Here is a 22885-nt window from a genome sequence, read left to right on the forward strand (position 1 = left end):
ACGTGATCTCCATATGTTCCTCCAAGGCCATGAATTAGTACTCTGAGGATCAACAGCTAAAAACTTACAATAAGAGTTAACTACAAAGAACATTTCTAATTTCACATTTGGAAGTAGTGAGTTTTTTTTTTTTTTTTTCATCAGACGCATCTTCAAAAGACGAGATTTTGCACAAATTGCCACATCCAGGCACCAAATCATGAGCTCTTTGGTTCAACTCTAATTGAAGCAGAATTACTTGTTATCTCACCCAAAATATGCATGCCTTTCTGATCTACCATTTATTCTGTCACATAATTCTAAGATAATTCAATATTCGAATGCTTCCAGTAGAGGATGACTTGCAATTCCATCATTCTGTTCAAGGAAAAGTAGGAATGAGGAAAGTGAGTTAATATGTTAAACCTGTGGTAACACAGAAAGTTATAAACATCAAATATTGGTGACGAATGAGTTTGTCAACACTCATTTTACCGAAACTATATCTGTATCCTTGTGGTGCTGATGAGATCTTTTTTAACCCAGATTTTCCAGTTACTGCATACGTTTTGTTTCTGTTGTTTGTTGATATGGCAGTCTGTTTGATGAGTTTTATCTGGACGCATTAGCTTTGAGTTTCCACTGGAACTGGACAAGGCTACAACCTTCGAGAACCTGATTGTTTGTTATTTTTATTAACTTAATGAAGCACAGAACGTGGAGAAGTAGACTATTACCTTGACAATCATGAGCCAAGCTAGTATTTTGCGGTGAATCCCCCTATTAATTAGTCACGCATTATGGTTTTGAATGCCAATTCTCGAGCATGCACTTTACTTCTCATTTTTTCGCTTCCCATGGACCTTTTTGCTTCTAGCCCCATGCTGCTTTACACTTTCCGCTTTACAAACACTAGTTATTATTTTTTTCCTCTTTTTTTTGTTTCAGTGGAATTTTCATTTGTCATTGCAGAATGATCCTGAACGAGCACTGAGAATGACCACAAGACAAACATTGGTTGAGATATGGAGGTACTTGACCTCAGTTTATTTCTTTTATCTTTGTCTGCAACCCCATCTCCCTTCGAGCCCTCGATCTCTTTCAGATACTGCAATATGCTTTGATCTAGTTGACAAAAGATAGTCAATAGGAGCAGTGATGAGCTCTAATGAGTTGTTTGGTTTTATTTTGGTTTTCACAAACTAATCCTTTTCTTTAGTGCATCAATTGCCGATAGGATAATTGTTTTCTTTTCCAATTAAGGTCGACAAGATAGATGTATGGAGGATGTATTGGAAGGGGTGTGGGGGAAGAAAACTGGGGACTGAAGGGTTATGTGCTATGTTGTTCGGACTCTTTAAAAATGTCAACGGGTGCGTGTCGGATTCACCAAAGCTAGTGTGTTTTTTGGAGAATCCCACACGGGTGCGGCATCAAAAGTGAAGAGTCCGCAACTTAGGTTATGGGAGCCTCAACTCCTAAGAGATGATTTTGCTGAAAGTGTTTAGAGGTCCCGTTAAGTGATGAACACTTCTCCAGTTACTCCCAGGAACAGATCCAGCAGAGACGAGGTAGCTCCTTGTCTTCCTTGCCTTTCATTTAAGAATGATGAATCCAAATGATCCGCTAGAAGTTCTGGAATATCTATTCGTCTTGATTTATTCTTTTATTATAAGACAGAGTGATTGTTTTGTAAGAAAATAATTTTATCTATCTGGCTGCTTGGTAAGTTCTTAAGTTAGTAAAAAGAAACACCATTCCGTTTGATCAAAAATGAACCTTGGAATACCCTTGTGTCTCCCTGAAATCAGCATCTTGCTGTTTGTTAAAATGCATTTTAAGTGTTAAAAGGTTTGTAGACCATTTTCCTGGACTTGGTGCTTTGGGCTGTGCTTATTATTGTTTTCATGAACCAGGGATGGGAGATTTAAGGGAATGTTCACTGGAGTTGGCCCCCGAGTTGCCCGAGCAGGACCTTCAGTTGGGATTGTCGTTTCCTTCTATGAGGTGGTAAAATATGGTTTGCGCCATAGGCATATGCATCGACAGAGCGAAGGTGCTGATCTATAGCATTATAATGTAGCTTCCAAGCCACTGAAGCAGGTGATATTAGCACAACTTCTACCAGTAAGACACTCCCAAAGACCCCCGGCTGTTGCAGTGATTCATCACAGGGTAATCCCTTCTAACCCAATTTTCGCCTGTAAGGCTTGAAGGTTAATTTATTCAATCAAGTGAAGAAGTTTCTCCAGTGATTGGAAGCACTTGTCCCACAGTAACTATAGTCCCACATTCGTATTACAACTGTACTGTGTACCCTTACTGCATTGCAGAAACTTTAGACTGTAAACAAAAGACCAGTTGTAGGAAATTTCCTGAAGGGGGAAGGTTGCTTGCAAAATGCTTGAGGAAGTGACTTACACTAGTGCACAAAATGGGCCCCGTCTCCAAATAAGTGACGCTTTTAACTCATTTCAAGTCTATTAAGAAATATTAGATGTTTTTTTGAGAATTGAGCACTATTAAGAAATACTCGTAGTTTGTTGGTACAAGAGTATAGCGGAAACAACTACTACTCCCTTCGTTTCAAAATAGTATTTCTTGTCTAGAATTTCTAAAGCAACAATTATTTTTAATTCAATAAATTTAAGTGAAAAAACAATAGATTGCTACTCTCAAGTGGCTTCTCATTTTCTTTTCTACTTCCGTTTCTCTGGAGTTCATATCTTCTATAAGTTGTATATTAATCAGTACTCTGACACTTGGGATGTTGACAATAGGAGAAATGAGAAAAAGACAACCAAACATATATAACCATATACTAGAAATTAAATTAAGCATGAATGGATTAATTAAATAAATGCATATGAAGAATGATTAAAAATTACAACCATTGTCCCAAATGAAACATAATTGTAAATGAGAAATTAAATTTAGAACAATTTGTAGGAAGAAGCATCCATAGGGTGGATGAGATATGTTAGAACTAAAGCCACCAGCATTAACACATAAGCAATCCCTTGATCTATCGATATTCCTGCAAATTACCATCAGCATGTTACTCCAAAGAATTTCAGTTTTATATATATAACTCAGATGGTTTAAAAAGAAGGCGAAAATCTTGCATAATTCACTAGATCTCCATATAATAATAATAAGAAAATTTTTTTAAAAAATGCGGTGCATTAAAGTTTTCCCTATGTGCGGCGGTGTTCGGAGAAGGGCTAAACTACAAGGGCTTATTGTATGCATACTTATTTTGCATTTTGTTCAGGCTGTTTCACAGCTTGAACCCGTGGCCTCCAGATGACATAGCAATAATGTACCAGTTATTCTAAGACTCTCCTTCTAGAACATCTAGATTATATAAATTAAATTTTGTTATAAAGAGAAGGGAGTAGAGAACAAACCGTCACTAGTAGGGGCAGGGGCAGGGGCAAAGTCTTGAGCTTGAACAGTGAAAAAAGCCATGGAAAAGATGGCCAACAGCATTGAAACTACCGCAGCCATAACTAATCGCCCCTACCTTTTGTACTTAAAAAGAGAGAGAAAAAAAAAATGAAACTTGCAAACAAACAAGTGAAAATGCTGGTTGAGAGCCTGAGACTTTTGGAGGTTTATATAGTTAGTTGGTAGGATTTTTTTTATTCTTTTTGTTTTTATTTTATTTTAAATTTTAAGCTATATATGTTAAGGTTTCTGTTTTGATTTTCTTATCAAATTTAGATTTTATTTTTCTTGAACGAAAAGTCAATGTAATACCATAATTTTACTTTTACTTTTCCTAAAAATAAATATTAAATTTTTTCATATTATTTTGGATCTCTATAAATAGAAACCTCTCTTATAGTTCTCTCAACATGTTTGATGTTTTTTCAATAATATTAATTTTTAATATATAGGTCCATTGGTTAAACCATATTAATAATCTATTATCTTTCGCATGACGCCTTCTCAATTTTGAATTCAACAATATACATCATAAATGTAAAATTATTACTCTCTTCGTCTATTTTTACTTGTCCATATTACTAAAAATAGTTGATGAATAATATTTGTCTAATTTAAAAAATTAATGAATAATTTGTTCTTTGTGCTCATTTTACTCTTACTATTAAATACTATTCATTAACTAATATATTTTTAAAGCTTTAAATTTTTATTATATTTAAAAAGTGATATAATAAAATTACACCTATTATATTGTGATTTTAAGTTATGTATCAACTCAAAAGTGTAAAAAAAGAAAAAAAAAAAAAAAAAAAAGAGGAACGGAAGGAATATTTAAAGTGAACATAGAAAAAAAAAGAGAAACCAGCTAAATTGTGGGGTCCATCAAACATTTTTGTTTGGAAACCCATGTGCCACCTCCTTTTTAAAATTTTTTCATTAAACCTCAGCTTATTTAGTTAATCAGAATTCATGATTTACATAAATAAAAGATTTTAAAATTATTCATCACTTGTTCAAATCATTATTGTCAATTTAAATGGATGCTAAATTGAGCTGGATTTTAGATTCTGCCTTTATGACAGATCAGATGGAGATTATCTTGTAATTTCTTTATTTTAGGACACATTTTTTAACTTTAAATATCACCTGGTTTTGTGAATTTTTCTCAATAAAATTACTCTCCTGAAGTTTACATTTAAATAAATGTTTAGAGAGGAAAATAAGTTTCACCTTTTTTTTCTTCTTTCAATCCAAAAAGGATGTGCATAAAGTTTTTGAAACGCCTAAAGGCTGATTAACACCTCAATTATTAACAACTCCCTAATTTGAATTTAAATTGTTAATCTGGCTAAGTGAGTAGTAGTTAGTTATCAATTATGTAGCTGTTATTGGGAATAAAAAGTCATCTAACCGTTACATTCATATGAGATACATATAATTAAGTATAAATAACATAAATATCAAACCTTTTGGAAGTAATTACACTCTCTCTCATTTTTAAAATTATTTTACTTTCTCTATTAATATATATAACATAGTCCACATATACATAGCATTCTGTGTATATGTTGGAATTTTTGTAATATGCTTAAAGAGTTGAGATTTTTTGTAATATTAAAAACATAAGTTGTGTATTTGTGTAATTTTTAGTTTAATGTAATTGTTATCTCAATGATTTGATTGCACCTTCCTTTTAAAGTTGAGCAAGCTACACATTTAACTGATCAACAAAAATAATTACATTTAAATGCCAAATATTGAGTGAAAGATTTTGGTGGATACTACTGATTATTTCCTTGCATTAGCTTTCGTTTTTTTTTTTCGTTTTTTTTTTTTATAGTGTTTAACAAAGGGAAAAGAATATGGGATGATCATTTTTTTAAAAAATGAACACAATTTGAAAAGGTGGACAAATGTAATCTGTCGACTAAATTTAATTCCCTTTTTAGCCATTTGACCCAATTGGGCACATGCAGTCTCTATACTCTATTGATACACTTTTATACTATATTAATACGTTTTTTATAAAAGAGAAAGGAAATTCTATGCAAGTCCATGTAGTCTCTATACCCAATTGATACTCTTTTATACCACATTAATACACTTTTATACTATATTGGTACACTTGCAGTGTTCATATACTCAAGTGATATTCTTTTATACTAGATTGATACATTTTTAGAATGCATGTAGAAACTATATAGAGTCGTATAAAATATGTATCTAAATAATAATTGTAGATAAAAATTGTATAGAATGTGTATATCTGTTTTCTTTTTGATGTTTGACTTGTTTTTTATAGTTCCTCTTTTGGACTTGTAATAATGTCGGGGGTTGATTTTTGAATTTGGAAAATTGCAGTTGAACTATTGAAAAAAGTTGGAGTTAGGTTTTCCATTTGGTGTTTGAGTTGCATTATCTTCTCCTCAAAATCCTATGTATTTGTTTTGATCAAATAAAGTTTCTTATAGTAATTTCACATAACTTTTTGGATAGTCAATGTCATTATTCCATAAATATACATAATGCATGTTCTAACGTACAATAATTATAGTTATGTTAATTTCAAAAAAGGAATAGATTTTTTTTAAAAAAAGTTGCTAAAAAAAAAGGTATAAAAACAGTGAAAAAAAAAAGCAATGATTTTTTTTATAATAGAATGAAACATCAAATTAAAAAAAATGAAACATAAAAAAAGAAGCAAGATTTAAAAAATAAAATGAACTAGCATTTTTTATTTTTTTTTAAATGGGAAAAAACGTGAAGTAACTGGCATGCAAAATAATCAATGGCTATAAAATTAAAATTAGTTTAGTGACTGATTAGAGGGGATTAAATTGTAGTAACTATTTAGTTGGAATTAGATTTAGCGAATGGACATTTTTGTCCTTTCCCCTTTAGCAAAATATGGAGAGAAAGAGGCCCATAATGCAGAAGTTGGGGTGGGCCATTGGGGAAGCAAAGAGTACTTGGGATAGGGAAATTCCACATGCAAATTGTTTCTAATATGAACACCTTTATATTGGATAGTAATACTATTCTCAACTATGAGACAAAGTAAAATTCAAGATTTTTATTTGATGATTTCAACATCACGAAAAAACAGCTCATGCACTAAAGCTTTAACTATGAGTGAGGTCTGAAGAAAGATCAAATCATAATGATCTATTGTATATAACCTTATCCTGCATTTTTCTTAAGAAACTGTTTCAATAACTGCCTTACACGCTACATCGTAAAATCAAGCCTTAGCTACAAGACAACATTTGCCATTGCATGTCCTATATATGTACACTCAAGCATCACCTCATATTCATATTTTTTGTGCAATGGTCCACTTCACATGCCTGCCTAGTTCCATTAAAACAAATAATATATGTTAGTCCAAAACTTGATATTTTTAATAAGACATGGATAATGGGAGAAATATCACGATTTAGTGATAGATGTGTGTACTAGTAACACATATTGCTATTTTCATTTGTTTGCTTAGTGTGAATAACATTTTCCCTTGAAGAAATTACACATGAAAAAGTGAAAAAGTAGTAGAATAATTTTGCACATGATATGGTCAAGAAGAATAACAAGTGGTCTTTCAAATTAATCTTTTTTTTTATAAGTATTTTGATAAGATTTTTCATGAATTAATTTTAGCGGATCGTACTTTTATGGACTAATAATTTCCTATCCCTATTTCCGTTCTACTCAATGTCTGTTTTTTTGTGTTATATCATTATTTATAACGTGATAGAAGATGAAAAAAAGTTTATAACGTTTCTTCTCGTGTAACTATATATAAACAATAAAATTAAAAAGAAGAATCTAATTATTCAACATCAAACATAATTAATTATAAAAGATTCTTCACATGTACGTAAAGATAACAATGATATGGTTAAAAATGTTTGAATCATTTCATTTATATTTGAATCAACGTCTTTTTCAATTACAGGGCCAAAAAATGGTCAATGTATGGACTAGGCCCAAGTAAGTAAGAAAGAGTAAAGGATCTCAGGCCCATGAAGCCATTAGCCATTGTCAAAAAACCACAACTTTGCTTTCCTTTATTACACAATATCCCAAATCCCCAAACTAATTACATGTCACAACTGAGCCGAGGCCCTGATCGCGATGGGCATCCCGAGAGACCCTCTAATTCTTCAATCCACTAGTGATATTATCCGCTTTGGGCCCAAGCCCGCACGGCTTTAAAACGTGTCACTAAGGAGTAAGACTTTCTTACTTATATGCCCAGTATTTCTCTTGTATTTTACCAATATGAGACTCTTTCCTAAGTTGATGTGTTACATTACAAATATCACATATTTACAATTTCTCTTTCTATAATTCATATAAATAGCTTTACTTTTCCTTTCTGACGCTTTTATTTCCTTAAAAGGTGCCTACAATCAAGGATCTCAATTTTTTAAATTTTGAATTTATCGTTCTTCTCAAATCCCTATTTCTAATTCACAAAAATTCAAAAAAAAAAAAAGCTTAAACATACCTGAAACTCCCCCCTAATTAGCCGCCATGACTGGGAATATACTATTGGTTACAAGAAAACTACAAACCCACTTCGTCCTTTGAATTCATATAATTCCCTTTATGATAATCCCTTGAATAATGAACTCAGACAAAATCGTTGCAGCAATAATGGAAGCAGCACTATTTGTGAAGCACTTGGTGTTCATTTACTTCAAAATCAACTAGTTATACCTAATAACAAAGAGGATGCTGCAACAAATAGACCTTTTCGAGAGTTTGGATTGACGTTGGTGATATAATTTTTGTTTGAAGAAAAGAAAAAAGGGGAAGAAAAAAAAGGTATTCATATGTATGAAATTTGATATTGTCGAGAGTTTTTATGCCACACCATATACATATGTATGAAATTTGTTGTTACTTCATCTCATATACATAGCATTATTATGTATATAAGTCCATTTATTAAATTCGTTATGCATATGTCGTGAAACAAACACTGGTGGACTATTTATTTCAGATCATATACATTACAAAGTTATGTATATGTTACGCATTGATAGTGTTATACTTAGCTTAGTTATGTATATTAATCTATATATACATAATTTTGTTATGTATACCGTTGAAACAAGCACTTTTGGATTGTTATATGTTATGCATTAACAGTGTTATACGTGACACAATTATGTATATGACTCTGTTAGACAAGCCGAGATGTGTTTATTTCAGCCTATATATGTAGCATTCTTATGTATATGAAAGAATATTAGGCATGAATATTGAGCATTGTTTTATGGTTTCAAGAATTGAAATTTTTTATTTAAGTTTTGTTGCATATTAAACTAATATTGATTTGCAATGTATATTATTACAGGGGACGCAATGCGGATGCAATTGCCAAAATCAACCCGAAATTCCTCAATCTCTAAATCTGATCGTTGAAATTGAATTGATGTTTCAAAATTTTAAAATTGAAAAGTTGTTACTGAATTTAAGAGATTCATTAACCAAATTTCATAAATATAGAGTTAATTGGGTTATGTATTTAATGTAGATATTTTATTTCTTTTATTATAGTTAAATTAGTTAGTTCAAAAACATAAGTAGTAATGTATATGGACGATAACTTATGTATAAGATGGGGAGAGAGATTAATTAAAAAAAAGGGAGAATGTATATGAACGACAACATATGTATAAGAATGGGGAGAGAGATTAATTGGAAAAAAAAAGGAGAGAAGGTAATTGTGTTTCAAATGGTGGAATTTATGTTATTATGGGCTTTAACCGAAGGGATATTTGTTCCATGTCCGGTCCATTTCCTTCTATACCACCAGAATACAAGACGAGGTTTCACCAAGGATCTATTCAGTACAATGAAAAATATTTTATTAAAAATAAGTATATTTCTTATTTTTTGTGTTTGAGATGTAAAAAAAATTTCTATCATAATAGCATTTGTATATAATATATACAACAAATACTATAGAAGGTAGGGATGGAGGGAAGTGGAGGTGGGGGAGGTGTTGGAGAGTTGGAAAACACAATCAATATAAATTGTCACTTTGTGAAACTTGTTTTCTCTTTATATTCTAAAGAATATTTTCCTATGTATCAAAAACATTATTTTGGCGTACTTATAAACAATAGCTATTACGGTTTAATAATTGAATTGTTCCTCTAGTGACAAGTGACAACTATTGGATCAGTTGCTAAAATGTTATTCAAAATTTTGAAACGGAATTTTTTTCTCAAAGTATATCATGGTTTAGTAGGGTGAATTAGAAAAATAATGTATGCATTAACTTTGTGTATTATTAATATATTATTTGATACATATTTTTTTTAAATTATGTATAGTAAATACAAACATTAGTTATACGGTCTGTGTGTATAACGTATGTAATACTATTCCTATTTAAATAAGTATCCAACATACAATTACGAGAATTTCTTTTTACCGATATACTTCACCTTCTATTATGTTACTTTTCACGGTCTCAAATTATTGTTCCAATCTTTAAAATTAGTTATCTCAAATTATTTATCATTTTAGAAATTTAAGAAAAATTTAAGCATGTTCCCATATTACCTTTAATAACAATTGTTCTTAAATACTATAAGCACCTCAATCATGTGGGGATGGCACATAAATGGAGTAAATATTCACTAAAGAGAAATTCTATTTTTAAGACATAAATATGGATAAAATACTCAAATTTATCATAATTTACATTTCTTAAGAGATGCGTAAAAGGATAACACGATAAATAATTTGAGACGGAGATATAAGTAGAATCAAAGACGTAGGAGATTGAGTAGAGGAGACAATAAAGATGATCGTCGTCGTGACGATCAGTCACTGATTCTTGTGTATAGGTTTTGATTTTCGATTTTTTTTTTTTGAAGTGTCCTTTATCCTTCTAGCTGTATTTTTCAACTTCTAATTTGCAACAAATTAAAACACGTTATTAACACACTAAGATGTGACGATCATAGATCGAAATTCATATTAATAACAAAACTTAGTAGTATTAGATTCATAGAAAAGAAACCATGATGAACCATTTTACATACTACAAAAAGAGTTTTAACTTATACACACACAACACAATTAACAAACCGATTAACTGATAGAGAAGAGGAGATTTAGCTAGTCATAATTATAATTAATAAGTCCAGAGAAAGGCTCCCATAGCAAACTTCCTCTTTTGATTAACATCTCCATTAATAGGAAGTCCATATTGAGTAAGCAAACAATCCAGTTTCCATTCTGGCATAACTTCATATTCAGCTCTTGTGTATCTTGGGTAATGCAACGGCATGTGAAAGTCGTAGCCACACCGGTCTCCGCCGTGCTGGCTGTTCATTACACGGTCACCTCCGCCCATACCGGGCGGAGTTGGCTGTGTCATCGACTCCATTCCACCTCCACTCATTTTCTTGGATACTTTGTGATGGTGTGGAGAAATATATTGGGGCACTAAGGTATTTATAGAGGAAAGAAAGGCAGTTTACAATTTTTTTTCTTTTCTTATTTATTTTAATGTAGTCTACAACTTTTTCATAATAAAAAGTGCAGACATATTACGAAGGGTTGGGGTGGAATGAATATGATCATTTCACTTTTAGTAGAGTTTCAAGTTGAATTTAGTTATTTTTTATGAAACGCTTCCTCATTTGATGGGCTTTATGCAACGTAAATTCGAGTTAGAAGGGATCTAAAGAGGGTAACACCAGATAGAAAACATAAAAAAGAAAATGCTAACATGAATCTTTTTTAAAAGAATTTTTGGATTTAGATTATGTAATAATAGTCTAGTTTATAGATAATAGGGATTTTATTTTTATGTTGTGATTAGAATTATATAATACTCTTTCCGCCTCAATTTAAGTGTTCACTCTCGTTTTGGTTTATCCCAAAAAGAAGACATTTCATTCGTATTTAGTAAGACAATTCAGGCATCCGATGGCTACATGACAAGTTTAGGAAACCAAAATTCAAAGGATATTTAGCATGATATAATACATCTTTAATTTAAAAATATAAAATTTAATACACTTAAACTGAGACGGAGAGTACAATCCATTGCGGACGATACAAGAAAGATGACATTGTTTTGCTTCTGAAACTCCAAAGATGGGGAGGTTTTTTTAATGTTTTATAGATGGTAGGTGGCACAGTTGGATGTAAGTGTTAGAGAAGATAATTGTTGAAAAATGGATACAAACACATCTGTAACTCCTGGAATTGTTTTTTAGCCAAGATGGCAGACCTATAAGTAGAATATATTGTAGCTTGATGGGACATAAATTGGATGTTGCACTTGGTATTCAAATTTACCAATTTTAAAAGAGGTTCCCCGAGTGATACTCAAGCATAGTCGAATTGAAATTTTCTTCTTTGAGAGTGTGTTTGGTACGATGGAAAATGTTTTCCTATTTTTCCTTGTTTGGTTGCAACAAAATGTTGGAAAAATATTTTTCACAACAACTCATTTTCCTCAATTTGAAGGAAAATGACTTCCCTCATGAACCAAGGGAAGTCATTTTCTGGAAAATGACAAATGTGACTTATGCCCCCCACTCCCCTCTTTCCCACCCCAATAATACTCATATTCACATGACTCAAAAAATTTATATTTCTAAAAAATTTACACTACTCGAAAATATTTTTCACTGTGTTTTGCTTTAATTTTTCACATCTTCAAATAAAAAATACTGAAGCTCGAATTTTTTCCATTTCCAATGTTCATTGAATGTATTGTTATTTCCATATGCATAGAGGAAGACTTACCAATGTTACTTTTGCTAATTGCATATTTCATTTTATCATCGATTTTCATGAGGTTGAATAAGCTTATCGTTCCGTTATATTTCTATTGATTGTAGTATCTTGAGATTGTCCCGACAAAATGTTGAAAAGAGTCCCTTATATTTGCTAATTAATAGTTGCTTAAATTTAGTGATTGGAACATTTTAGTATTCGATATTAATATTATTTGTTATGCTTAAATTAGTTCTTACAAATAGTTGAGTTGCTAGAGGCACCGATATACTAATTAACGGTTAGTAGTATTTTCTAAAAAATATTTTTTCACTCACCAATCAAACAATAAAAAATATTTTTCTAAAAAATATTTTCTACTCACCAACCAAGCACCATAAAATATTTTCTACTCACCAATCAAATATGAAAAAATAAGTAGAAAATCAACTTATTTTTCATGAAAACATTTTCCAAGAAAATATTTTTCATGAAAAATATTTTCCATCATACCAAACACACCCTGAAATCATGTGAAAAAAAGTGACTTGTAGCCTGTAGGCCATTTTTATTGCTAGTTTTGGTGTAGCATTATCTAATTTCACTTGGTTTCAAAGGGACAATATATATAAAACCACAATTCAAACCGTTGAGTCACGATTTCGAATCTCAATGTTTATATAATACTCTCTCCAATCACAGATGTTTGTGCGATTATAAATTATTTCACTACGGATAAAATAGATATTTTAAAGTTAAATTGTTAATAAATATAGAACGCATTATTTTTTTTAAAATTGACTAAAAGAGAAAATGAATCATATAAATTGGAATAAGGGAGTATTAAGTATTAACTTTTCAGTTCCATTGTACAATAAAAAAGACACAATTACCTTTTACGTATAAGAACTGCTAATTGTTTTCTCGTGTTTTTCTTTTTCTCACCTCGAACCTCTAATTTTGCATTAGAGAAATGAATAATTAAATTCAAATATCCAAAAATATTGCCACAATGTTCACTAGAACATACTGTAGTAGGAAAAGTAATTAATTTTAATAATTGAATCTCAGAAATGATCAACTTTAGTGTTTGAAATCTATACTGAAAGACTTTATAATCAATGATACAGTGCAGGTGGGCTAACGCTTGCAAATAATTGCACATATTGAATGGTAGCAAAGAAAGTTGATGTTCTGTCAAATGCTAGCTACCACAAAATCTATAACTGTAGTACTGCAATTAATTCATCGAATGACAGATTACCTGCTCAACAAACTGTGGCTGATATTCCTTCATTCATACCCTCTAAGATCAGAAACTGAAGCCTCAAGGCACCCTGTAGATTCCCCCATTCCTCCAGTTCCAAATATTAGACGTTTTGACAACTTAAAATATAACGTTTAAAAAATAACAACAACAACATACCCGGTGTATTCCAACAAAAGTGGAGTCTGAGGAGGGTCGAGAGCAGTGTCGGCTCTATCCTTTTAAAAAAAAGGCAACCACCTAAGGCCCCCTAATTTGAGGGCCTCATTTTATTTTTTAACAATAATAGATTATAGGTTTTTATTAAAAAAATATTAAATATTATTTGTAGAAAAAATAAACTTATAATATAAAAGTAAACAATGCAAGGAAGAGTAAACGATGAATGGCAAGTCAGAGTGAAAGGCAGAGACTTCAGTTTGATGTATTTAAAGTATGTCTCAAGAAAGATTAGATGCATTAGTTATATTAACAAAAAAAATTATTCGAAGAATCGACTATAATATTTACAACTTTGCATCTTAGGATTTAAAATATAGGCTTTATAAAAAAATTAATTTTTCTTGAAAATTTAAGGCCTCCACTTGATTTTCGCCTTAAGCCACTGATTTGCTTGAGCCGGCCCTGGTCGAGGGTACGTATTCCGTACCTCTACCTCACTTGTGAGGTCGACAGGTTGTTTCAGTAGAACTCCGGCTCATTCCAATTAATATTCTTATAATTATAATTATTAGATATGTTTTTAAGGGCTGTGCAGAAAATTCACGAGACAAATAATATGAAGGGGATTTTTAGACACTTCACATTGCATGCCACCATTTTTAATTGTCGGTCGAGGATGGTGTAGCATGAACTGATGTAGACGCTTTAAAGGAACTATAGAGACTAGCCTTCCCAAAAAGATAGATGACACATGATCACAATTAATGAGTATTACATCAATGGTAAAACTAACTCATTTTGATGTTAAAGCACTACTGAATTTTTCCGATTTTTAGTCAAAACAATCGGTGCAACTATTGCATACAGTAGGTTCAACTCTATCTGGATTGTTGTCTATTTGCTGCAAATTACTTGCAGTTGGCTTGAAAAAAAGTATACTTAAGTTCTACTTCTAGTCGCACCTCTCCCACATGTGTAATTGGGTGCATCTGTATAAAGAAAATAATAAAAAGACACACTACTATTAAGCCTAGTTATTTGGGATTCAAATTGAAATGACAATCCCTTGAAAATGTTTTAGCAAAGGTTAGATTAGCTATTTAAGCCGAACAATATTCGCAGCAATGAGATAAATCTCAAGGTAATTAGCTGCTTTTTAATGACTGACTTGTAGATGTACACACATGGTGATCAAAGAGTTGCAACAACCATGAAATAAATAAATAGCTAATCTATTCTTTCATGCAATTACACAATCTTCACAGTGGCATAAAAAAGATCTGTTGTTCCTCGTGCAACTCGTTCCACTCAAAAGTTCCATGTACCTATACTAGATTAACTTTGAATATGAATCATTACAGAACACAACAGAAGTTATATAATCCCCATCCTAGTTTTTTCTTGTGTTTTCTTGATTTCATGTGTTTACTAGTGAAACCAGAAAAGCAAAATTAAGTTCGTACTAGGTTTGGTTAAATAAGGAAGACATCAGTGCTCGTCCTACTTTCACGCTCATTAACGTGGAGGGAAGAACCTGCTATCATCAGAAAGCTTCTAAGCTCAACTCTTGAATCACGTATCCTGATTAATTGGGATCCAAGTGATGGTCATGCAACCCTTTAGCCATTTGCATTGGCTGAGGCTCAACTTGTTGATAGCTTTGCACAAATCAAAGAAAAAAAATTGGTGGCAGTATTTTGTACATCAGGAATCTGTTCTTCGTTCAACAGAGACTTCAGATACACTCTCAGAAACCGGTTTTACTGTCAAAGGCAAATCCACTAGGGTGCTTGGAGGAGCAAAATACATATGTAGGGACATCATGCAGATAATGATACCCAAAAAGAGCTGCAAACAGGCAAATTAACAGTAAAGACATGTTTATGAAATATAAGGGCAAATTACAAAGAAGTTTCAAATTGAGAACAGCTCTCTGGAGCCTACCTGTACTGTCGGCTTGAAGTTGAAGAGTAGCACTGATAACACCATTGTCAGGAGCATTGCCATTGAAGTGGCGTACACCTGGAAAAGAATAGGTAATATCAGTATATTACCAGATAGGGTACTAGACTGCTAGTTAGCTTCTTCGTTTAAGTAACATTAAATGATAATGCTTCAATTGAAATGCTATATGACCATGCATAACAGCCTTATTGATACTAACTATGGTAATGCAATATTCTATACAAAAGCTAAATGAATGAAAATGGGATGGATTGCATTGTTGAAGACCTTCGAATCAGTTATATAAATCTATACCAGGATAGTTACAAATTCTCAGAGGTGGGATGCCTTAAATTTCTCCTCCACTTCTATCCAGAAAAGTACAAAATTAATTCCTATCGCAGTTGGGTAGGTTATTGTCCCAAAAAAAGTTGAGTTGCATAATGAGAATTCGACTAAAAGGATTTTGTGGTCTTGGACAATATTTGGTTGAAGTTGAAAAAAAAGAGTATTTGAAGTTAAAATTTTGTCCGGATATCAATTTCACTTCCATTCACAACACCGTCCAAGTACATCAGCCCTTTCCTTTCTTGTTTTGGTTCATTTCATGCTTGTATGGCTCCAAGCAATTGAATAGTTCCCAATTGGACTAGAGAAAAAGGTTGAAGTTCTGCGAGTAAATTTTTTTTTTTTTTTTTAAATTTCAATTGGCATACTGGAATACTCCTTAAAATAGTTTCTTATTTCATCAGTATTTCAAATACGGGTGTTCAATATTTGCCAATAATAATGTCCCAACCATTATTTGCAAATATTGAACTTCAGTAGTTGCAGATACTGAAATATCATTTATGGACCAAGCATCTCCTTCATGAAATACCAATTCCTTTCCCTAAGAAAATAAATTTGTGTTCTAGAATTAGGGGTTCTTTGAACACTTTCAGCCATCAGTTGTGTAAATGAGTGTCATAAAAAGTTGCAGAAAGATAAAATAACATTACAAGATTGAAAACTCTACCTAGAATCATGGGTTTAAATGGAAAACAACTTTCATCTTTTAATAAGTAACAAAAAAAATGATCCTTCCGAAAGATGAACAAATTACAAAATTAAGAGTCAAATGACTAAAAACAGAATCAGTAAAATCTGGTGCTAGATGAAATATGTCGAAATTCAAACAGCTCATTTAAGTTTCCATGTATAGTAAATCAACCACTTTAAAATAAATCCAAGCCCAGATCGACCACAAAGTATCTAATAAACTGGGTTAAGGTTAAGCTATAGCAACGGTGGAGACCACAAAATGCAATAGTTTTTGAAATAGTGGAGGAATTGAACATAATGAGAGAGAGTATAGCAATATTGAAGGAGTTGACATAATGAGATGCAGTTGGCTCTGACCCTAGTCTTTTTGTTAAATTAAACTGTCAAACCCTTGTCTTTCTTCCTCTTAATAAGTTCGTTCTCATTGAGAAACTACAAATTTGTCCTGCTACCACCCCCTTCAGCTTAGTCTCTCTCAATTTCTAAGCAGAGATGCCATCCAAAATAACTCTTCAGATTTCTCATCCCCAGGATAATTTACTTGAGAATCAGAATCAGGAATCTGTTCTAGGTGTCGTAAATCTTATTAAAGTACAGGAACATAGACAATCGCCATAAAAATCGAGGGGAATTAAATAGAATTTTTACGATATGCAACTTCAGTTCATAACAAACATATCAAAGGTAATCAGAACTTTTACAAACAGAACCGAAAGCAAATGCATCTAATCAGAAAGATAAGATACCTTTATAATATTGTCGGCATACTTCATCAACCATGAAACCAAAAGGCCAGTGGTTCCAAGATTCAACACTACCAACCATGTGGTCATGTTGTATCCATTGAAAAGGCGCTGCCACCAAGGACCTGCCTCAAACCCACTTCTAAAATCATCCATAAGAAGTCGCCCCATGTTGAATATTGAGCCAAATCTGAAAATCCAATGCACTATTTCAATTATCAAATCAATTTCATAGGCCTGTACTACTAGAATGGAATTTGATCACACAACAGGACTCAAGTCAGTATATGAAGACTAACAAACCCTTCTTCCTTACTGTCCCGTGCAACTATCTTCTACTTCAGAGTTTTAACATATGTACTAGAGAATGAGCTTAATTGCATTCAACAGTGGGACCCGCATATATAATTGGAGAACTCACGTGTATAATTGGACATTCTGCCAGTACAGGCTATCATTATTCTTCTTCATCAAGAACTCAGTATAAACACCTGCTAGTGCTGAAAGACAAGCAGAGAGAACGCCAAACAAATATCCTTGAATGGGTGATGAAAAGAATGAGTCACAAGAAGCCTCTCCACAGCCTTTCACCTGTGTTGAACACCAGGCAAATGTGGAACCATTGTTAATATTCTCTCAGTCCTATTTCACATCACGGTATTTGACTGAACAAAAGATTTAAATTTGACCTTTAAGTTATACTATTAGTAATAGTGAAAGTAAATACTAAATAAATGGTAGAACACACTACTGTGATAGAGAAAACAACAAATCAAAGTTAAAGATTTGAACAGTTCAATGAATTTGAGTTCTTGAAAGTTGTGACTTTGTTTTCAGAAACAGAATAGGGTCAAATATTTGTCATTTCAAAACGGAGTGTTCCACAAAATGGAATGGAGAATATACTTCTTTCTTTGAAATGGTGTCAAAAGAAGCGAAATTATGTTTTCCGTTATATATGCATATTTGAAGATAAGTGTACTGGAGAGGGAAGTAGTCGTTTGATTAAGCTTGAAATAATGCAGACAGGCAGTACCAAAATAATGATTGCCCCACAAAAACAGTAGAGAGGCTGTTCGCATAAATAACTTTTTGGCATATCTTTTAAAGCACTCTTTTCTGGAGAGAGGTGATTAGGTGGGACATGGAGCAGTTACAAGTTACAGCTTACTGAGGACATGACTCTACTGGAGGATGCGAATTAGGATAGAAGGCTAGTGCCAGTTTGGGTCGTTAGTGTAGGGTATTACTTGGTGGGTGTATTATTCTTATTATGCCATCTTGTTTCATGCTTTATTAAGAATTTATTAATGATTCTTTGTTTACTATTCCTTGTGGGTGTCGTATTTATGTTATGTCATCTTGTTTCATGCTTTATTACGGATTTGTTTATTATTCCTTGTCTTGAGCCGGGGATCTATCGGAAACAGCCTTTCTACTTCTCCGGAGGAAGTGATATGGACTGCGTACATATTACCCTCCCCAGACCCCAGTATGTGGGAATACACTGGGTTTGTTGTTGTTGTTGTTGTTGTTTTCTGAGATATGATGTAGAATGACACAAATTGTCCAGAACAAACTGAACTGGTATATCCATCAGGTAGTTCACTGCCAATCTTAATCCTATAATTTAACCAATCAGTTACATACTCGCAACACAAAATCTATATGAGCAACCACAGTGTCATAACCATCTTTCATGACAAAAAGGTAATGCTTCCAATTAAATAGCTCAAATACAGGACATCAATTTTGCATACCAGTTCTAGCGCTGGTTAGGTTTCAGGTCAGGTCTCCAAAAGAAAATTTATATGCATGACATGGTTTGGCACGCTAGGCTACCACTTCCCAAATCATAATGCTTAGAAATAGGCAAAGAGATTCCATAAGCACCTGGCTTGTGGTTGTTCCAACAGCCAAAAGTACGATTGCCAGCCACTGCAAGTTCGTAAGCTTCCTCTTAAGAAACAGCCTAAAATATGAAAAATTATTCTTAATTTACTTTACTGACTTCAATACAGGAAATAAAGAATTGATGATGAATGATGTGAAAAAAGGTAGGGAAACTAGGCAGAAAAGACGGCACCACGCACCTGAATAATATTCCTGTAGTAACAATCTTTAAGTTGCCCATTATCTGATAAGTCGATGTATCTACATAAGTCAATGTAGTGAACTGCACATTGTTGTGGATGAGATAAATGATAGATGGAATTGGGTATAAACGAACACTCTTCCAATCCATCGTCATCTTAGGAGGCGGTGAGTTTTGCATCTCTCTCCAAAGAAAGACACTGGATACTATAAGCTGCAGGATGACAAATGATTTAAGGAGGAAAATCTCAGAGAAAATCCTCAAATGGAGAAGCAACTATCATGCAAGAGGGGTTACTACACAATAGCGTCACTCAATGCCCTCTCCAGAAGTTCCATCAGAAAGTGGATATCCAGTCAAACTGGATCATCCATCATTTTAAAGAGATTTTCTAATTAATGATCAATACGAGAACTTTTTGAAAAGAAAAAAAAAAAAGGATAGACAGAGCATAGTTCATTTCATTATGCTGAAGATTAAGAGAGGAGCATTCTATATCAAATGCATGCTAAAGTCAGGTGATAAAATAATTTTGCTCTCTTTACATGTTTAAAAAAGTAAAAGTCATACCCAACTTTTGGTCATATTTGAGACATGATAAGATCTTTAGCAAAGTTTGATGTTACTTTGGCATGGCTTAAAATGTTAAGCACAACATAAATTTTAAATGAGGGGATCATGATACTATAGCTGATACAGGAGAAAATGATTCCTCCCTCCTTCATATAAGTTCTTATTTGCAAGCCAATCAGAGGAGGTGAGGAAAACCTCTTCATTCTCGTATATTCTTTTTCCAGATAGAATATAATCGAAATCACGACACTAAATTTTAACGACATGAACATGAAATTGTGAAGATTGGTCTTGGACCTAACTCACACCCCAAAAGCGAGCTCATGAGGAGGAGGATTGCCCAAGCCTTATAGGGAGACCAAGGACCCTTTCCTCTTCCGATGTGGGATACTTAACACTCTCCCGCACGCCCAGGCTAACTGGAGCGTGGACATATGGGGGCCCACCACCGATGCACAATTGGGATGGGTTTGGCTTGGATACCATGTGAAAATTGGTATTGGACCTAACTCACACCCCAAAAGCTAGCTCATGAGGAGGAGGATTGCCCAAGGTAACAGCTAGTAAGAAGAATGAGAACCCAGTTTAAAGCTACCTTTCTACTTCTAGCTAACGTTTACTTGAAAGCTATAATAAAAAGGACAATGTACCACCTCTCAAGCGAATAAAGCTAATCTAAGAAATGTTACCTTGAAAACTTCAGCCAGAAAAGGAACAGTAGCATAATCATATTTGTATCCTCCATTACTTTGAGATAAAGTTGTCAAAATTCCCTGCCACATGATGCATAATTCAAACATTAATCCAGACTATCAACCTACCTACATGTATCTACAATATACAATTAACCGGTCCTAAATACTATGTAACTAAACCACTTAATCATCCCTTTTACAGTAACATTTAAATTAAAACGCGGAAAGCTTACAGAAAATCTAATTAATCAGGCAATACACTTGATGATGAAAAATAAACTTGAATTTACGCTTCTAGACTCAATGGTAAGCAATATTGATGAGCTAATCGTCTAAAATCTAATTAATTCGCACAATACACTAGGTGATAAAAAAGAAACTTGAATTTACGCTTCTGGACTCAATGGTAAGCAATATTGATGAGCTAATCATCTAAAATCTAATTAATTCGCACAATACACTTGGTGATGCAAAATAAACTTGAATTTATGCTTCTAGACTCAACGCTAAGCAATATAAACACTCGTATTGATGAGCTAATCATCTAAAATCTAATTAATTCGCACAATACACTTGATGATGAAAAATAAACTTGAATTACGGTCCTAGACTCAACGCTAAGCGATTTTCCGCTCATATTGATGAGCTAATCATCTAAAATCTAATTCATTGACGCAATACACTTGGTGATGAAAATTAAACTTGAATTTACGCTTCTAGACTCAACGCTAAGCGATTCTACGATCATATTGATGAGCTAATCATCTAAAATCTAATTAATTGGCACAATACACTTCCTGATGAAAAATAAACTTAAATTCACTCTTCTAACTCAATACTAAACAATTTTACACTCATATGATGAGCTTATCGTTTAAGTGTTAGTAAAAAATATATAGATCAGACATGATAAGTAAAATGAAACTTACAGAAAATGGAGAATGGAACAAAGAGAAACCTGTGAGCTTGTGAGAACGGTGAGAAGCGAAGCGACGACGTACCACCGCATATCGCCGGCGATTTTCTGCCGGCCTTTTTCCCGGCGAAATGTGAATCGGTAAATCTGCTTAGCGAGTTTTTTGCTTCTTTGAGGAGTTTTCCGGAGTTTCACACACACAGCGCCCACTGGGTATTTCAGATTTGGCTCAATATTCTTAACTGGCTATTTTTGTTTTTGTTTTCATCCGTTGTTAGAAATAAAAAAAATAATAATAATTGTGCCAAACTTGATATTAGTTGAAATAATTTTCTGTTAAAAAATGTTTCGACAAATCAACTGAAATTGATTAAATTAATTACAAAAGGGTTTACATTAGGGATGGTTAATGTTATGATTTATGCAGATAATCTAAATAAGAAAGAAAATTTAAATTTGCATACCAAATAATTTTCTTAAAACCTTGTTGTATAAAATAAAGATTTTGGAAAAATATATTAGTAAAATCTAACTTCTTCTTTATTTATTTAATATGAATACTTTTTTATATGGTTAGATAGTTATATATTCAACCTATTGCACAAATTTGAGCTGGAGCAATGAATGCTTACAATCCCCAACTTAAAATTCTAAAATTTTACTTGATGGATCTAGTGTAACGAAAAGTGTAGGATTAATTCCATGAGGTTCACGAAAAGAGGACCCCTCAGATTTCGTTAGTTGCAATTAGGTCCCTCTCTAGCCTTTATGTGAACACACTCATGAATACAGTGTGAGAATTATTTCATAACATATATTATACGACGACAATCCATCAATACTGCTACTCTATTGTAAAAGGGCGGAACACCTGGTCCTTCACCAATGTGTGGTATGATCCAAACATGTATGCAACTATCTTGGGTAATCTAAAATAATTTTACGTCCTAATATCACGTTTGATTTTGATTTCATTATGTTACTATAATATCACGTTTGATCTTGATTTCATTATGTTACTATATTCTTACACTAATGTCATTTGAATGCATTAATTTTAATTTCTCAATAGTATCCATTTCATTTTTTACATTTATTTATTCGTTATTCCAGTTTATAAGAGCCTTCAAACAACAGAATCTCTAAACAATTTTTTACATGAGTTATTTAGAGATGTTGAAAAGTTGTATGATTATGGAAAGAGGCATTGCAATTAACGATAAATAAAATGATACAACCATTTCACATATTACAAACTCC

The 22885-nt window shown here is 32.7% G+C and overlaps 4 protein-coding genes across 6 annotated transcripts in view; 1 reads left to right on the plus strand and 3 right to left on the minus strand.

Annotated features, from left to right (window-relative positions):
* LOC107839277 (mitochondrial carrier protein MTM1) overlaps positions 1-2491 on the plus strand; it is an 11757-nt gene extending 9266 nt beyond the window's left edge. The window contains exons 9-11 of one of the 2 annotated variants that reach the window (XR_001665061.2): positions 952-1010; positions 1243-1550; positions 1896-2035. Coding sequence is in view for 1 of the 2 variants with exons in the window: in XM_016682695.2 (XP_016538181.2) it covers positions 952-1010; positions 1896-2049 (213 nt within the window). In the remaining variant the exon portion in view is untranslated. Of the gene's footprint in view, positions 1-951; positions 1011-1242; positions 1551-1895 lie in introns of both variants that reach the window. The other variant, XM_016682695.2, reaches the window with a different exon arrangement.
* A 332-nt stretch (positions 2492-2823) lies between these two features.
* On the minus strand, positions 2824-3582 carry LOC107839278 (arabinogalactan protein 20). Its single transcript, XM_016682696.2, has 2 exons — positions 3390-3582; positions 2824-3016 (listed from the first exon to the last, which is right to left on the minus strand). Exons 1-2 carry the CDS (start codon positions 3487-3489, stop codon positions 2913-2915), a joined length of 204 nt encoding a protein of 67 aa, XP_016538182.1. The 5' UTR covers positions 3490-3582; the 3' UTR covers positions 2824-2912.
* Positions 3583-10431: 6849 nt separating this feature from the next.
* LOC107839279 lies at positions 10432-10898 on the minus strand. The gene has a single exon (XM_016682698.2). The coding sequence runs from the start codon at positions 10856-10858 to the stop codon at positions 10589-10591; it is 270 nt and encodes an 89-aa protein (XP_016538184.2). The 5' UTR covers positions 10859-10898; the 3' UTR covers positions 10432-10588.
* A 3933-nt stretch (positions 10899-14831) lies between these two features.
* On the minus strand, positions 14832-22109 carry LOC107839280 (CMP-sialic acid transporter 1). 2 transcript variants are annotated; one of them, XM_016682699.2, is made up of 8 exons: positions 21668-22109; positions 20704-20787; positions 19440-19654; positions 19240-19318; positions 17768-17937; positions 17350-17536; positions 15560-15637; positions 14832-15463 (listed from the first exon to the last, which is right to left on the minus strand). In XM_016682699.2, the coding sequence occupies exons 1-8, from the start codon at positions 21716-21718 to the stop codon at positions 15320-15322; spliced, it is 1008 nt and encodes a 335-aa protein (XP_016538185.1). In that variant the 5' UTR covers positions 21719-22109; the 3' UTR covers positions 14832-15319. The 2 variants fall into 2 exon arrangements, with proteins under 2 accessions (XP_016538185.1, XP_047250449.1); XM_047394493.1 differs by having other exon boundaries at positions 21639-21916.
* Positions 22110-22885: the final 776 nt, after the last annotated feature.

Source organism: Capsicum annuum, chromosome 8 (genome assembly GCF_002878395.1).
Source record: "Capsicum annuum cultivar UCD-10X-F1 chromosome 8, UCD10Xv1.1, whole genome shotgun sequence".
In the NCBI taxonomy this organism is placed as follows: Eukaryota; Viridiplantae; Streptophyta; class Magnoliopsida; order Solanales; family Solanaceae; genus Capsicum; species Capsicum annuum.

Excerpts from the sequence above, each read along its gene's own strand:
- LOC107839278 (XM_016682696.2), bottom strand. The coding sequence starts at position 3,489 with ATGGCTGCGGTAGTTTCAATGCTGTTGGCCATCTTTTCCATGGCTTTT. Across the intron at positions 3,017-3,389 it reads CCCTGCCCCTACTAGTGACG|GAATATCGATAGATCAAGGG; the intron begins GTTTGTTCTCTA and ends GGTAATTTGCAG.
- LOC107839279 (XM_016682698.2), bottom strand. The coding sequence starts at position 10,858 with ATGAGTGGAGGTGGAATGGAGTCGATGACACAGCCAACTCCGCCCGGT.
- LOC107839280 (XM_016682699.2), bottom strand. The coding sequence starts at position 21,718 with ATGCGGTGGTACGTCGTCGCTTCGCTTCTCACCGTTCTCACAAGCTCA. Across the intron at positions 19,319-19,439 it reads ACTACAGGAATATTATTCAG|GCTGTTTCTTAAGAGGAAGC; the intron begins GTGCGTGGTGCC and ends TTCATATTTTAG. Across the intron at positions 15,638-17,349 it reads ATGCCGACAATATTATAAAG|GTGTACGCCACTTCAATGGC; the intron begins GTATCTTATCTT and ends ATTCTTTTCCAG.